Source organism: Acomys minous (genome assembly GCF_964271855.1).
Source record: "Acomys minous genome assembly, chromosome: 1".
Lineage (NCBI taxonomy): Eukaryota > Metazoa > Chordata > Mammalia > Rodentia > Muridae > Acomys > Acomys minous.
The window spans coordinates 119,278,710-119,296,859 of record NC_140483.1 but is presented as its reverse complement, the minus strand read 5'-3'; the positions used below and the strand labels follow the sequence as shown (position 1 = coordinate 119,296,859).

At 43.5% G+C, this 18,150-nt stretch overlaps 1 protein-coding gene across 6 annotated transcripts in view; it reads left to right on the top strand.

Moving 5' to 3' along the window:
- The window catches only part of ASPH (aspartate beta-hydroxylase), a 204,669-nt gene that overhangs the window by 165,848 nt on the left and 20,671 nt on the right, over window positions 1-18,150 (top strand). For all 6 annotated transcript variants that reach the window (XM_084776185.1, XM_084776183.1, XM_084776181.1 and 3 more), the window contains one exon: window positions 869-1,006. In XM_084776185.1, coding sequence (XP_084632311.1) covers window positions 869-1,006 — 138 coding nt within the window. The remainder of the gene's footprint in view (window positions 1-868; window positions 1,007-18,150) is intronic.

The following is an 18,150-nucleotide window of genomic DNA, read 5'->3' as shown; positions in this document are numbered from 1 at the left end:
CAAAGTATAGTACAGTATATCAGATAACTTTCTACTATACTCTGTATATCTATAGGTACTATACAATTTATTACCAACTCAGAAAAATATTTCCTTTACATCTATTCTGCCACCGTGGGACATCAAAGAAAGTTACTAGGAAAGTAATTTACTCTTGATTTTAGCAGCCCATTTCAGTAAATAGCAAATGTATTTGAAATTGTTTAAATCATAATCCATTCTTCTAAAAAACATGTATAAAAATTGAACTCACAAAATGAAAGCTAAATACAAACATGGCCTCCTTCAGTGTCTTAAATGATGTGTATTTTCAACAAATGAGTTCTAAACTGGCTTAGATGTGTGGAAACCAAAGTAGGTGGGGAATGAATCCAGAATCCACAAAGCTGACAGCCTGAGAGTGAAACTAGGATGCTAGGGTTCGCTTATCCTAACAGCTTATAGAAGCTTAGCTAAACCGCAGATGCTACCAACAGATAGCACCTCTCTTAATTAAGAGAGGTCATACTTTTTTTTCAGGCTTTTCAGCTTTGTGGGGTGTTGAAGCAATCTGCATTCAATAGAAACCACATTTCAAATTTTGGTTTTTGAGCTCTTCCCAGGGCACTAATATATAGCACCACACTATCTGTGATGCTGTGCAGTGGGGGTGAGCTGTGCCCTTGTCAGTCATGCATCATGGGTCCTCTGCAGGAACACTGATGCTGAAGAAAGACATTCTGTGCCTTGTGAGGAAGTAGGCCTGCGTGATGGCCGCACCGTGAGTCGGGGCATCTGCACTAGCTTATAGTCCCTCCTTTAATTAATTTCGGAATGAAAAATGTTTCCTCGAAAAGAGGAGTGTGAAGCGGCTTTTCTGTTCTTCCAGGCATATAAGTGGTATGAGCTGGGCCACAAGAGAGGACATTTTGCCTCTGTCTGGCAGCGTTCCCTCTACAATGTGAACGGTCTAAAGGCGCAGCCATGGTGGACACCCAGGGAGACTGGCTACACAGAGCTGGTGAAGGTGAGTGTTAACTTCCACAGCAACCCACCCAACCCACATCCCTTCTGAAACCACAGGCTGTGGAAGGGATGTTAGAGAAAGGTTCTTTTATTTCTAGTTAAAACAAAACAAAACAAAACAAAACAAAACAAAACAAAACCCTCTTCTAGCTGAAGTTTCATGAGCCAAGCCGCCATCTTGCTACATTCCTGTATTTCTGGCACCCAATGCCATCTCCTTAAGCTCTGAGCACTTACAGACCTCTTCTAACCCAAAGCTCCAAAATCTTCCCACAGTCCTTCCCAAAATAACACAATTAAGTTCATCTCAACAAAACCCTGTTCCTGGTACCAATTTCTGGCCTATTTTTACTTTCTGTTGCTGTGATAAAACATTGGCCAAAATGAACTTAGGGATGAAATGGTTATTTCAGCCGATAGGTCATAGTCCATCATCAGAGGATGCCAGGGCAGGAGCTCAAGGTGTCAACCTGGAGGTGGAAACTGAAGCAGAGACCATGGGGGAGGGGGTGCTGCTTGCCGCGTTGCTCCTCAGCACTTACTTGGCCTGCTTTATTATATATCCCAGGACCACCTGCCCAAGGGTGCCACTGCCCACAGTCGGCTGGACCCTCCTCCGTAAATCACTAATTAAAAAAATTCCCCCACCAGTTCATTCATAGGCCATTCTGTTGAAGGCAACTCTTCTTTCCTGGTGACTCTACCTCACATCGTCGACAAAAATTAACCTACACGATGTTAGATAACAAGAAAGGAAGTGTGTGTGGAATGGCAGTTCTCAAACTTTTTGATATTTTGTTTGTATTGTTTTGTTTTGAGTTTTTTGTTAGATTGATTGATTGGGTTTGTTGTTGTTGTTATTGTTGTTGTTTCTGAGACAGGGTTTCTCTGTGTAGCCTTGGCTCTCCTGGACTCGCTTTGTAGACCAGGCTGGCCTCGAACTCACAGAGATCCACCTGCCTCTGCCTCCCAGAGTGCTGGGATGACAGGTATGCGCCACCACACCTGGCAACCTTTTTGTTCTTAGTACCCCCTTGTACTCTTAAAAATTATTGAGCTTTCCGGGGATTTTTGTTTGGGCTGTGGAGGGGCCTGTTCCTTTCTATATAATAATCAAAAAGTAAAATTGAAATAAAAATTTCGGTTCTATGTATTAATTCCTTACAAATAATGTCGTATGTGACCAAGCAAGCAATTATATTTTCAAAATAGAAAAACTGATGAGAAGATTGAAATTATGACATATATTTACAAGCCTTTTTGGGGCCTGGTTTAGTAGAAGACTGCTGGGGTCTGGTGTGTACATCCCACTTCCACTATAGCAGTGTTGTTAGAGGTCACACAGCCCTTGGAAACTCCTCCACTGTAGCTGTGTTGTTACAGATCACCCTCCTCCATGGCGTTGAGCACAAGACAGAGAGCCAAATATTCTCCTTGAAGATGGTTTGGGCCTTTCAAATTCCTGAAAGGTCCAGAACCTCAGGAATTTCTTGACTATACTGTGAGAACTTCTGACGTTGAGGCCACAGAACAAAAAAGCGTAAATATAATACAAATATTTTTCTAAAAGATCATAACAAGTATGTAATGGAGACAAAGTGATTCTGACAGCTTAATAGCTATGAAACATGGAGACTTTTTCTTTTTCTTTTTTTTTTAATTTACTATTATTTTTGTTTTGTTTTGTTTTGTTTCAAATGTGCATTAATGATTTGCCTGCATGTTTCTCTGTGTGAAGGTGTCAAATCTTGGAGTTGCAGACAGTTACAACCTGCCATGTGGGTGCTGGGATTTGAACCCTGGTCTTCTGAAAGGGGAGCCATTGCCCTTAACTGCGGAGCCATCTCTCCTGCCTAGGAGCATTTTATATCAGTAGATTAAATTTAAATGTAAAGGTTACATGTAACTGGTAGGGATTGGTGAGCTTATGTTTGCTTTAGGTTAAATATGTTCTTAGGCACATTAATAAAATAGGGCTGGGTATTGATTAACTAACAATTTTAATATGTTGTTTTATATTTCAAGTGAAAAGTTTATGCTGCCGGTCAGATGGGCTTCCATGTTTTGGCCTTGGCAGTTTGTAGAACATGCTACACTCCGCTTTTCCAACAACTAAAGCTCTTATGTATAAGGGTGACTAGGGTGACAAACACTGCTAATTCTAAAATCTACATGATGGACATGGGGAAGGTCTGTGTTCTTTCCTTTTTACCTTTAGGTGTATATTTTAAATTAGTCACATTTTGTATGAAAAAAAAAACCCTCCTGGAGTGCAGTGCATTTAAGACTTACTAGACTCGATTGGTGAATTAGGAAGAGCTACATACTGTACACTTCCGGTGTGCTTAGGAAATAGGCCTTATTTGACTGTTCTTTTTTCATATAACTGCGTCCTTATAATCACGCTCTCTGATTTTAAAGTAGCCTTCCCTCCCCCAGGCTCTAAGCACTTTGCCGATTGTGAAGCAGGCTGGCGAGGATGTGAGGATTCATCTAAGAGGCCCCACATCTGAGCAGAAGGAGCGCAGGACTGTCTTGATGAATCCACAGCTCGTAGTGCTGTCGGTCCTTTTATGTCTCCTCCTGAGAATTCATCTTCCCTCCGAGCACACACCGAGCTCTGCTGATTCTCCTGTATCATTCACATTTCCCAGACTCTTTGAGAGTTAGGCTACCTGCTGTAGGATGCTTTCAAGTTCAAGTAACAGAAATGAAACCCAAAGATTGCTTCAGCAACAGGGAGCCTGATTGATTCTCGTAGTTGGAAGCCTGGTATTAGAATAGATGTCATGGGTGGGACGGTTAGGAAAAAGGTTTCTTGGCCTTACATGGCCTCTTTGGTCAGCTCCCTCCTTGATGAGAGAATGCTTCCAGCAGGACCAGGACTGGGGTTAGGACTTCCAGGCAGACCCCTTCCTGCTGGCAATGGCACGTCATGTGGGTGCTCACAGACACAAGGGAGCCTGAGACACAGAGTAGCTGGCAACAGGCTTCCAGGTGTCGGGGGTGGGGGTGGGGTGGGGGATGGGTGGGAGGGGGCGACCGGCAGGGGCGGGGCGGCGGTGAGGGACGGAAAGGACTACCTCACCACCAACCCAGACCAGTGGCCTGTCCTTTCAGTCTGACTGAGTCAGTTTGACCTGCAAGGCCAGATGAAGTTGTTCTCAAGCCAATAAACACAGCCAGAGGGCTTCCTCTGAATGGGGTGGCTTATCTGGGGAGGTGGGTACCCTAACAAAGCCAGAGCACTCCTGGGAAGGCAGCCTACAGTGTTGGGCGTCCTGGCTGTCTTTGAGCATGCACTTACACTCAAATATTTTTTCTCTGTTTTTTTGTTTTCATTTTTGTCATTAATTTTTTAAAGCTGTCTTCACTTTTAAAAAAAAGATTTATTTATTTAGTATTATGTACACAGTGCTCTGCCTGCATGTACACCTGCACACCAGAAGAGGGCATGAGATCACATTATAGATGGTTGTAAGCCACCATGTGGTTGCTGGGAGCTCTTAAGGGCTGAGCCATATCTTCACTTTTTATGGTTTATCTGCTATGAGCCTGTTGACGAACTCTATACTACCAAACAGACTTCTCCCTCTGTGTCCACGGCCAAACGTATTAACCTTATCATCCACTGTGAAAATTTGCGTACCATGTAAACTCCTGTTTCCTTCGCCTTTCCAAGTTGATGGTTTTAGCCAGCGTCTTGGTCCGTTTGGGATACTGTAACAAAATCCTATGAGCAGAATGTCTTGGCAACAATACAGATGTAGTTTTGAATATTCTTGTATCGGGGAAGTCTAAGATGAGCATACCAGATGCCTCGGTGTCTGGTAAGACCTCGTTTGCTGGTTCACAGGTGGTGCCTCCTCACTGCATCTTCATATAGTGGAAGAGAAAAGGCAACATTCTGTCACTGCATTACTAAAATTATGGTTGTGTTAAGCCAAACTCGATTATTTTAAATAAAATGCTTAAGATCAACTAAACTATTATTTGAAAGACAGAAATTAACAAGTATTGGTGTGTATATGGAGAAAGTGAGCCCTTTGAACACTTCGGATGGGTATAGACAATGGTCCCAGAGCTTTGGAGACTAGAATGGTTGCTCCTCAAATAGTAGAACATAAAATGAGTACATAACCCGACAAGCTTGTTCAGTGAAATCAGAGTCCTTCAAACTGAAGAACAAATAGAAAAGATGTGGTATATCTACACTACAACAGTTGAAAGTAATGAAGTCTTGATACATAGTTCAACATGGATGGACCTGTTTAAAAAAAAAAATCATGCTAAGTAAAAAAAAAAAAGGCTAGTCACCAGAAGAGCACATTATAAAATTGTGTTCAGATGAACTGTCCTCACTGGGCAAATCAACAGATAAAGGAGATAGGTGTTTTCTAGAGTCCAAATGGTTAGGATAATGGGGCGTGACCTCTAATAAGGAAGGGCTTACTTTTTGAGGTGAAAATGTTTTAAAATTAAAATGTATTGGTCCTTCAAGTCTGACTCTATCCAACCCCACTGCCTGCTAGGATTTTCTGAGTCATTCCATTGACTATGTTTTCTATATTTCAGTTTCATTATCTGCAGGATGTGCATGGCATCCACTCTACCTGTGTTCTGAAGATTTAATAAGTAGGAATGCTCAATAAATATTAGTTATTGATTACTGATTATAGTTATTGATATTATGACAGTTGTAATTTTAATTACATGATTTTGTGCATTTCTAAAAGCAACTGTAAAGTTAACTTCGACATACCCTGTATTATGGGAATAATGTAATAATAGCATCCACTAAATGCTGCATACCCGCCATCAATGTGCTGAGCACTTTTATGTAATATTTCTAATCTAATCTTTACAGCAGCACCACTTACATATAAATGACATAAGGATAGGAGAAGTTAAGACACTTGCCTAAATTCCATTCTGTAATGGTCTCAGGACTGGGATTTTAATCCAGATCACCTTCCCCTTAAATCCATATCCTCCCTTGTACCCTGCAGTGGCCTTCAGAATTGGTGGCATTTGCTCTTAGGTTCTATGCTCTCCTTTTGCTATTTATTTATTTATAAGTTATTTATAATTGCAATTACCTGAGCTTCCGGGTTTTAGCACTTGCCTAATTCAAGATTGGCTTTATTTAAGAAGTAAAGCAGAGCCTGCCTGTTCATCTGAGTCCAGCCACACAGAATCTCAGCATGGGTGACATCTTGCAGCTCACACCTATGTGGCACTATTTCACTTTGGTACCTTAACTTGCAGAAATATTAATACCATGCATGGAATGGTCTTTTTAAAAAAAAACCCATTTCAGGGCAACTACTGCCAGTAATGACAGAATAATGAGGAAACACATGGCTCGTCACTGCTTAATTGCCAAGCACACATCAAGATAAGCTTCTATTTCAAAATTTCAGATTTGAATATTCTGGGTCATCCAGTCCTTGATAGCTTCAAATAGAAACCTTTCAGATATGGTGGCTGTCACATCTGGCCAAAATACTTCCAAAATAATTCCTCAGAGTGTGTCTAGGTCCCTTGAGTGACTTGCATTAACTACCAGTATGTCTTCATTCAAGAGACTTCGTGTGTTCAGAGGCAGAGAGTGCAGTTTCCTTAATGGTGTAGGATGAGGCGGAGTGAAATGCAGCCTTGCGTTACATCCTCTGACATGGAGTTCATAAAACTAGATGGAAGAAGTGGAGAAAAGTGTTACAGTGGTATTTTCTCTTTGGGGTATATTTTCATGAAACTTGGTAGGTTGTTGCATATAGTTCACAGATATCAGAGTGCCAAGTTCCTGGGAGATATTTAACTTAGAGATTGATATAAAACATGGATTAAAATCTGTGGCCAGTTGAAAGTAGAAATTATTGCCTGGACAAGGAGAAGGGCCACCACGCCTTGAGAGTTCTGCTCTCCCTTTGAGGTTAGCAGTTTGATCAGCACCAGTTTATGGCTGGTTTAGATGTGAATGCCCATGCGGGCATTGAAAGCCCGGCCGCCCTTTTGGACCACAGCCACCAAGAGCAGCAGCCCAGAAGCTGGAGGTCAAATAGCCCTCTGGTTTTTTCCTTTTCCCGATACCTCCTTCCTTGCAGTCAGCAGTAGGAGAAAAGAAAAAGTCTTGCGTTCTCCTCTAAGCTTCTCAGGCCTGACGATGCTCTGAGGTGTCAGCAAACAGCTGTGGGGGAAGTTTGCCTTTCTTCCCACTGTGGTTCTGTTTCAGCAGGGAGAAGTTCCCGGCAGTGCTTTGGCAGCGCTGTGATGGAGTGCACAGGAATGACGGATTAGAGTGGCACTCTGTCTGGTTCCATTAGATGCTGCTCTTTTAAGGAAGCCCATTGTGTATGAATGGCTTGACCTGGACAAAAAGAGGAATTACCCAGTAATTAGTGTGTTAGGGCTTCAGCATGCCTCTCTCTGTGATTAAATATCTGAATGTTTTCGGCGAACTTGAAGTAGACCGAGGAAGCAAAAAAGGTCACATTTATGGTGGAAGTAAGCTACAAATTAAGAGGATTGGCAATTTTACATGCAAACGAGTGCTGAGTTGCAGACAAGCATCGGAGGCAATTCCTCCTTAAGAGTCACGTTATAGTTTAATCTTGCTGTTTTAAGCCACAGTTCAGAACTTCCTGGGCCACAGTGATGTCATGCCTGAAAATGGTGATAGAACAAAGAAGAGGTGACTGACTGAGAGCTGTGTGCTTAAAGGCGAACCTTGCAGGAGGAGGGAGCCTCACTGCTAGAGACAGATAAGTGTTTGCTCTCTGCTCTGGCACTCTGGGGAAGGAACTGCGTTCAGCCAAGACTGTTTTCCCTCTGCATTTAAAATAACTGCATCAGTTCCTCCTCTCTTACAAGGTTTTTTTCAGACTCAAAACACAACACGAGGGAACCCGCCACCTCAGATGTCCCTATGTGCAGATTAGATGCCAGCATTGGGCTGAGACTATAAGGCATGCCCCCAAATGTCACAAGGCACTAGGCTCAGCCGTAGCTCCTAATAACCCCAGGAAAAGAATCCAGTGTCTCCAAGTTTATCCTCAGAGTCCTGGCATTAGCTTTAGAGACACTTCTTGAGTGGTTTACACGCCTATGTGCAGAGATAAGCAGTGGCCCACTGTAAAGGAGGCAGCTTGGCTTTCATCCTGCCTTCCGTTACCTTGTAGGCCCAAGTTAGGAATCTGTTCTTTTCAGCCAGCTGCTTCTAAGGGCCTCTTTAAGATCATCATCTATAACCCAAGTATGGCAAAGAACAAAATACTGCATTATCTTTGAGTTATGTTAAGCTGAAAGGCTGTTTTTCTTCCTTAAAGTAAAATAAATAAGTTTTCAATGTTTGTCAATATGGGGAAAATGGCTTTATTGCCAACGCTTTTGAAGAACTCACAGTGCAGCATTTGATATTTCAGAATGATTGTCTATAGTTGATTATCCATTTCCGGTTTAAAACATGCTGAACCCCAGAGCTTCCTGGCCTGTGGCTTATATCCATATGTGCAGATCAGTGTCTTAGTGCATGTCAGCCTGCGCATATGGTTGTGTGTCTCATTTGCCTGTGCAGTCCCTGAAGCCCTCCGCTTGGGATACTTCTTCAGGCAAACACAAAGGCCCAAAGACTAAGCCCAACAACAACATAGCTGTGGCCCTAAGGCCTGCAAAAGCCTGCACGGCGGTGACTTCTTTCACATTAGCTCAAACGGCAGGGATCTGATTCACAAATGATACCTTTCCCCTGGGTTTTGTTCATGATTCTATGTAACACAAAAAGCTCAAGAAGGCACTTTAGCTTACCCCCAGCAAACACCTAGCTTGTCAGCTCTTCCACAGTCCTCCATTAACACCCTCCCCCCAAAAAAACACCAAACAAACATGGGCAGCTAAGGCCAACTCCCTTCAAGGTCAGAATAAATAGCGTCTGCTGCTTTATTTGTCTGGTCTTGTTTTATTTTCACATAAGAAATGAGGAAGGACAGAGAACGGATCAGAATGCATTAGGGCCAGTGAGAAAGTGTTCCTTTGATCTGTAGATGTTTTATTACAGTTATTATACAGACAATTTGCTGTGGGGCTATACTCACTGTGGCCTGTGCCCTGTTCTAGTACCTTAGCTCTATCTCCCTAACTCAGGGGTCGATGCCTCTGCGTTGACGCTGTTTCTAAAGCCGAACACATTACTGCACACGGCTTAGCATGCTAAGATTAAAGACAATCGATTTTATCTCTAAAAAAAAAAGTATATAGCTCCTAAAATAAGATAAAATAATCACCCTTCCTGAATAAGATATAGAATTCCTGCTATAAACCCTAAGCATATTCCTAGGAAGCTAAGTAAGATTTGGTGTATAATATATGGACGTACAATGGTTATCGGTCCATTCTAACTCCAGTTAAATGCAAAGATGTTGCCTAGCACCCCTTTGACCACACCCCTTTGACTACGCCCCTTCATATAATTTACTACCAGAACCTGTCACGGTCCCTGATAACACCAGAACTTTCTCAGCGGCCTATCTATAGTCTCAGTTTTTCCAAAGCACTAATCACCCAGAACATCCTATTTAGATTACTCTGAGCCCTGTCAGTTCTTGCGTTGTTTCTCTACAGAATGAAAATCACAACTCTTTTCTTTTTTTCTAGAGAAGGGTCTCACTACGTAGATCAGGCTGGCCTGGAACTCAGAAACATGCCTGCTTCTACCTCTGCAGTGGTGGTATTAAAGGGGTACATCCACACATCCTGCAAATTCTACCTGTTTCCCCCTTTTACCATGACTTTTATTTGTGTACATTCCCTCCTCCTCTTGTTGATGTAGGGTGATCCAGGGCCTGCTGTCTGCTGTGCTCCTCCTCTTGTTGATGCAGGGTTATCTAGGACCTGCCATCTGCTGTTCACTTTCTCAGCTAAAGAAATTCTAACTTAAACATGTCTTACTGTGATGGCTGAATCATATCTCTCCCCAATTCACCTGTTGAAGTGCCAACCAAAAGTATCTCAAAATGTGATGATATTTGAAGACAAAACCTTTACAAAGGCAAGTAAATAAAAACAAACAAAAAAACCAGGCCATGAGGAGGGCACTGACCCAGTCTACCTGGAACCCTTCTCAGACCATGGGATTTAAATCCTTAGATAGAACCCAAAGGTTCAGAAGACAGGTCATGTGTGGACCATTGAGAAGACAGAATAGTAGGCTTCCATGTGGCTTTTCAAAAGGCCTTTAGTGTTAGTTGCCCCTTCCCGTATTCCTCTCAGACAGTTTTGAAGAAAGCTTTTAAAGTGAGGAACCTAGGCAAATTGATAAATAAGTTGCCCACATAGCTGACAGGTGATAGAATCAAATTTGCAATGTAAGCTGTCTATCTGAGAAAGAGAGGAAGAGGATGGGGAAGAAAGGGAGGAGGAGGAAGAGAAGGAAAAGGAGAGGGATGGAGAAGAGGTAAAAAAAAGGCATCAGGTGCCCAAGAGTAACACTTTAAACAGCACAAGACAGGGATGCTTTTAAAGTTATAAAAAGACACTGGTGTTAGCAATGATTCCCTGGCATGACTTCAAAATTACAAGCCCCCCAAAAGCCAAAAATAGACCACTGCGATTGCATTGTATTTCCGTGCAGTGGAAACAATCAATAAAATGAACAGGCAACCTACAGAATTCAAAAATCATATCTGCAAAGTAAATGTCTAATTAAGATATCATATCTAAAATATATGAGAACTCATGCATCTCAAAGGCAAATATTCTGATTTAAAATGGCTAGGTCATTTCCCCAAAGAATGTATCCAAATGGCCAAGGGGTGTGTGAAAAATGGCCAATATCATCAGTCAAGGAAATACAAATCAAAACCATGACGAGATGTCACATCATGCCCGATAAATACCAGAAAGAAGAGCTGACAAGGATGTGGAGGAAAGAACACTCTGAGGCATTGAAGGTGGGACTATAAGTTAGTACAGCCATTATGCAAAATAGTGGGAGACTTTTCACTAACCAGCTGATAACATTATGACATGGCCCAGCAGTTGGTTATGTATGTGTGCATTTATGTATGTATGTATATGTATACATATGTATGTATATGTAAATATATATGTACATATGTATCCAAGGAAAATGACATCAGAATTTGAGCTCACCCCCAACTCCTACCCCAATCCATTGTAGCATTATTCATAATATTCCAACATATGACAGTGTTCTGTGTATGCACCAGCAGGAACATGGCTAAAGAACATGGTACATGTTCCCAGGAGGATACTATTTGGCCTTTAAAAAAAGAAGCCATTTTCATTGCAACAACATCAGTGATCCTGAAGGATTTATTTCAGACAGAAAAATAAATTCTGTGTCATCATACTTATATGTGAAATCTGACAAAGTCAGACTTAAAGTAGCAAAGAATGGCACTGTGGTTGTCATGAGCTAAAAAGCGGGAGCAAATGGGGAGATATTGGCCCAATACAAGAGGTGCATCTCGATGCATGTAGCATGGTGGTGATGGATGTGTGTTGGGGCTCTCTCTGGCCCTCCAGGGATCATGGCCATCGGTCCCCTAGGACAAAGGGAGCAGAGGTGAGGACTGTGAGCAGGACGAAAATGAACTTCCGGCATCGGCTGCGGGGAAGCAGACCAACTTTATTCCAGGGGTGAGAGGACTATATAGAACTTTGTGGGCGGGAGTAGGACAATCCAGGATGGTCATTGGCTGAGGGGCTAGGCTATACTGAGATGCCTCACTAGCATAGGGTGGAACCCCAAGTGCTTGTTGGACAGGTTCTGCCTGACATAGGGAGTTGGGCCTGTAAGTTCCCGAAGGTCTACAGGTAGTGGGTGTGGGGTCCGGGGAGAGAAGAGGAAGCTTCCATGACAAAGGGAGGCTGCCATTTTGCACCAATCTCAGGGCTTCCTGGTAATGCCAGATTTCAACCTTAGCCGCAACAGATGTGGTCACGGTTCTGAGTGTGGACCTCATAATCTTCACAAAATACACAAAAATGAAATCTGTTGTACTGCACACACTGAGTCTACTTAGGCTTTTTCCATTGAATAATCCGGGATAAAAGTGAGGTTCTAATCAAGTTGGTTAATAAGAAAAACTATAAAAAAGAAAAGTTTAGTTACCTTAAAAAATATGCTAAATAAATACTTACAGCACAGAGTCTAAGTTTTGGTCAAGGGTAAACACACCCTCAATATTTTTAGGCATGTAGTTTTACCTGTGGTATGTAAGTAGTCTAGGAATAATGGGCATCCCAGTCCTAGGTCCAGGTCAAGCCATGTCACGGGGCCCGGCAGCAGCTGGTGTGGATCACGCCATGCAGGTGGCCTGTGGGGTTATTACCTCGGAACAGGAGAAACAAATTCTATGAGGTTTTTTGACGAAGTGTAGAATCCTGCACCTAACATGCCTGGGGATAGAAGTGTTTCAGAGTCAGCTTTGGGGGTTATTAATAGTGAGAGCTCTGCTGATGGGGACCTGCTAGGAACAGACTTCCCTTCTGATGCGCTTTGTTCCCATAGGCTGAAACTAACTTTATATAATATTTTTGCATAATTTTGCACACGAAACAAAATTTTGTGGTATGTTATTTTCTACTTGTCACTGCTCACAAAGCTCCAGAATTCGAAGCATTTGGGCTTTCAGGTGTTTGGAGTAGGTGCGCTCAACCTGGGGCACTGGGAGATCTTATAGAGTAACCTTTTTTCAGAGGCAATGAAGAAATCGGTTGCACGTTGTAGAAAACTAAGCCACCAAAGGGGCCAGAATGTCTAACAGCTACATGAGAAACGAAGTGTGATCCCTGTAAGTCAAGTATGACTGATGCTTCACTGTCACAATATTATAAAATCTGATGGGACTCTGATAGATTTGTGAAACTAATGATCGCCAACATTGGAAAGAGAAAGCCATCAAATTTTAAGTTGCTAACTTTCCCTCATAGGTGAGTCATGGTATCTGTAATTCATAAAAAAAAAACAGTAATATACACATCTTATTTAGAGATAAGCAGGCAAAGAAACATTTAAAAGCTGTGAGTGGGGCCAGGGTTGGGGAAGAATGGTGAGAGAGCGTTGTGTTCATTGTAAGACCCGTTGCGATGGTTGGCTACTTAGCAAACACAGAGGTTTGTTTGCGTTAAGAGAAAAGTTAGTAAAGAGAGTAGTGAAAATGAATTTGGCTTCAGTTTGTCCTCTAAAGAACAGTTTGGGGGAGGGGAGCTCTAAGGAATATAATCCATGGTTTATGTCACCGAGCTGTTACTGCAGCTTCAAAAGAAAGGCTTTGCAGAAGTCAGTTTTGAAGGGCTGTAAAGAAAAGGACTTAAAAACAACTGGATGTAGGTGGGTGAAGAAGGCAGGCTCCGAGGGCAAATGAGGCCACTGCTGTGACAGGCCAGCGCCTTTGGTGGAGGCAAACCTGGCTTGCTCGGCAGTTGGAAGTGCTGAGATTCGAAGGCTATTTGTAGAGAGTGAGAGAGCTGAATACAGCTGAGGTTTATTCAAAAGGCGGGTGGAGGGCAGAGGTTTCTGAAACCATGTAGCTCTGTAATGACAGTCCCCTGTGTTCAAAGCCCTGTGGAGCCACAAGAAGCAACATGCGTCCAGAGGTGCTGGCTTCCTAGAAGCCGGCCCAGATACACAGATCACTTATTTCTCTTTTGAGTTTTATCAAATGGATAGAGTCAGGGTCAAAGAGATCATATTTCAAGTGAAGCCTTGAAAAAGGTGTGTAGGCATTGTGCACTCGGTGTCTCAGGTGAGGGTGAGGGCGGGGGTTGTTCTGCTATAATTTTAAAAAGAAAAAGAAAAGTAAAGAAAAGAAAAAAGGCATTCCATGAAGCTCAGACAACTGTGGAGAAAATGGATATTGTTTCTTTTACTCTCCTACTCACACACATCACACACACACACACACCACACACACATATACACACACCACACACACACCACACAAACACATACACACACCACACACAGAAACGCATCACACATACACACCACACATGCACGCACACACACATACTCTGCTGTGGTCTGGATGCTGTGTCCCTGCCGTGTCCTTCTGTTGAAGCCCTGACTCCCATGATGAAGGCATTCAGATGTGGGACCTCTGAGAGGAGATGGGATTGTGAAGCGGGGCACTTACAATTCTCCTGCCGAATCCTGCTCAGTCATAGTGAGCTTTTATGGTGAAACACCACTCTGAAGTAGCTCTTCGACAGACACCAAATCTTCCAATTCCTTGATCAGGAACTTGAGTGCCTAGAAGTAAAATGCTAGATTTCTCTTGTTCCTAAGCACCTGGTCAGTGATATGCGCTGTACCAGCAAAACTGACTAGTGCACATGAGCACACACACACACACACACACACACACACACACACACACCTCACACACATGTGCCCTCAGTGCAATTAGGTTTGTATACATTTTTTGTTCTTAGTATATAGTTAAAAAATATTTTCAGGCCCTTCCCACAGTTCTTCCTAGAGACCCTGTTGTGTTATTCCAAGGATGACACCTCCCATAGAGTCACTAATGTGGTTAAATGATATTTCCATCAAAACTTACAATGTAGCACACAGTGTGCCCCTGAGTTTCCCTTTGTGTGCTCCAGACTTACCAGTGCCATCTTATGGCTCACTCAGCTCTGACACTTGTCACAGGTGGGAGCTGCCTTTGAGTTGCTTTCACTGGGTGGTGCAGAGCAGGCCACCTGACTGTAGCTTCTCCTGACAGGTGCTGGTGTGAACTGCTACGCACGGGAGCCTGTGAGAACCCCAAGAGGGGGAGCTTTCGGGGAGAACACGCGAATGCCCACCACAGTACAGTTTCTGTGTCAAGATGTGACCCTCTTTCTTTCCATAGGTGCCTTGAGGGGCCGGGGGCGGATGACAAAAGAGTGGCTCTACACACACACACACACACACACACACACACACACACACACACACACACCAGTAGCTCTGCTGGCCACAGGCCTGTGGGCTGTGAGCTTAATAACCAATAACAGAGTCATTTTCTGTTTTCCTGAGGAGACCGGCTTCCCCCTAGAGCAACAGTAGAGGTCCTTCCAGCCGTTAGTTTCTATGACAGAGTGCTGAACTCCAAAGAGGAAGGAGCAAGTTAGCATTTTACAATGGAACCCTCTGTAGCCCTTGGTCAGTCATACTAGCCTGTAAAGGAGGAGAACCAAAATACATAGGGTTAGAGCGTGATTTATTAGATTTATTAGATGGCCAGATGCTGGGGGGGGAGGGGTGTCATGGCTGATGGCTGATGGCTGGAGAGCTGGGGAAAGCAGTGGCTGCTGCTCAGTGTTAGAAGAAGCTGGGAGAACAAAAAGAAGCAGATGAGGTGGGAGGCATTCGGGGGGGGGGGGGGGGAGGTGAGGGAGTCTAAGCCCTGTGTCAAGTTGCTAGTGCAAGTGAACTCAAAGGCTGGGATCTGAGGTCCTCTGACAGTAGTGGCAGGAAAAGCACATCTCACACACTAAACAGTAGTAGAGTCCAAGGAAGGCCTAGCACCCATCGCATGCCGGTGACCCACTTTCAGTTCCATCCAGGCTCCCAGCTGATTTGGTGATAGCACCCACGGTCACGGTAGCTCTTCTCCACCCCCCTCGACCGCCCCCACTGCCCTCTTTTCCAGCCTTCATGCCACTTATCATTGGAAGTATCACCACAGATGCTCCCTAGAAGTATGCTACACTAGTTGGCTAGGCGCCTCTTAGCCCATTAAAGTTGACAACCAAGATCAACCATAGCAAGCAAGATGGGCAATGTGTGTGACATTTTCGCACATGTGTTTAGAGTCAGTTTAGGACCCCGCTGCATTGCTTTGTGCTTTCAGGACTTCAGCTGTCCCCCAGTTCAACTGCCACACATGAGGGGAAAGGGGGCGGGGGCTTTAAAACAAAAATCCAGATAGGCTACATGGCTCATTATGTAAAGGTGATTGCTGCCAAGCCTGCTACTTGAATTTGATTTCCAAGACCTGCATGGTAGGGGAGGTGACTCCTTCAAATTCTCTTGTAATCTGCTGTGATGTATGTGCCCCCAACCACACCAGTAAAAGTAAAAGTGATTATGTAAACACATGCATACACACACACACACACACATACACACACACACACACACACACACACACACACACACACACACACACACAAAGAAAATCACTACTGCCATGGAAAAGTACCTTGGCAACATTTCTTAGGGAACCTAAGGGTGAAAGGTGCAGGACTGACATTTTATATAAAAAAGACAACCTGTTCTTAAGTAGAAAATGTAGATTATATTGAGTGATGCAATCACTTTCACATTTTCTCCTAGGACTTTGTGCCCTATTTTAGTAACAAAAGATCAGCTGTTCCCAACTATGCCCTTAAAAATCAGCTTTCAAAAGAAATCAAGGGAATTTCTAAAACACTGGGGGCAGGGGAGAGAAAAAGCTTGCCCTTATAAGGCTCCAATAACTTCATTTGGGAAGTAATTTCATGTGCTAGAGAGGTAATTCTCTCTATATATATATGACAGGTTCACAAGACTCTAACAGATTTATCTCGCTACTTAAACAAGCTACACCGACACTGAGGAGTTTGACGCTTTAGGATGAGCGGGCTGCAAAGTCCTGGGGCACACTCTTTCTTCTTTTCCATAATCTCGAAATTCTATTGTCCAATCCTCTCACTCTGGGGCGCTAAAACAGCCAGGACTTTATTGAAACATGCTCTTTGACTTACTAGCTATAAACTGCCGGCTTGGATGAGTAAACAGGGAATGTGGTTGCTGGACCGTACTCAACAGGGACAAGTGATAGGCACCACTCCACAGGAGGAGGGAAGGCACAGGGTGGAGGAAGGGGATGATGGGTTTCACAGAAACAGAATCACCAAAGCATTCTCTCTGAGCAAAGTCTCTTGCCCTACAGTATTTTAAGAGGCCTCTTGTTTTCACGTGATAGAAAAATGCTCCCTGGTTATAAACGAGTGGGTGACAAATCTAGCCTTCCAGAGCTTAATTGCCTTACTTGTGATTGCAGAATCAGAGAGCAGTCTGTATCCAGTTCCTCAGAATTCCCTACCCTGGCAACAAACTGTATTTCTAGCCAGAGAAAAGCAAGTGAATGTTTAAAAAAATGTAAGCAAAGCAAAGCAGCCGTATTGGTTGCAGCTTGGGTCTGTCCTCTTTGAACTTGGTTTTAACCATTGGCATCGGGTGACTGGCTGAGACTACCCACTTGTTCCCAGAGTAGGTTACAGCCTGTATACATACCAAATTTCAGTGCATATTATATGGTGAAAGGCTTGAGGCAGTTTGGAAATTATGTATGAGGTAGCAGCTTCATGCTGGGCTGGCATAGCCCCTGCTCAAATCTGAAAATGTCTGGTTTTTGCAGTCTCCTATCTGTGCAGTCATCCTGCATAAATCCATGCAATATTGGTTGATGAAAACCAAAACAACAGCAAAACACTTTCAATCTATCTTGCGCCCCTTTCTACCCAACAGTAGTCTTGTTTTAAATGTTTGATAGAATACTCTTCGCTCCATTTTCAGGAGTTACTCGCTGACTCACATTGTGCGTTGAAACGTTGTTGTTTGTGCTGCCACTTCCACTGTCTGGCTTAATGTGTTGTGCCTGATCCCTGATTCTTCATCCCCCCACCCTCCAACCCCCCACCCCCCCCCACCACCCCCAAAACCCCACCCCAGCATCCCTGCCTCTGAGGGACAGGACAATGTGGTGCTGACAAGAGCCTGCAGGATCAGTCACTGAATCTGCCCATATCAAGCTCCAGCTGAGGCCAAAGCTGCCTCATAAATAATAAGTCAAGGACATGTGTGTCTCCCTGGATTCTAAACATTTTGTGTTTGTGTGTCTTGTTATTAACTTTATAATGCACCCTGCTGGTGTGGGGTGGGGCGGGGGTGGGGCCTACTTTACAAAAACCTTTGGAAGTTTAACTACTGTTTACCTTGTGGGGATGTCGTCACTGTAAGGAACTCTATTGAAATGATGTCCATGACCTGGACCTGGAGTTAAAGACAGTTGTAAGCTACTTTGTGGGTGCAGAGAACCAAACCCTAATCCTCTGCAAGAGGACCTAGCAAGAACTCTTCACCAG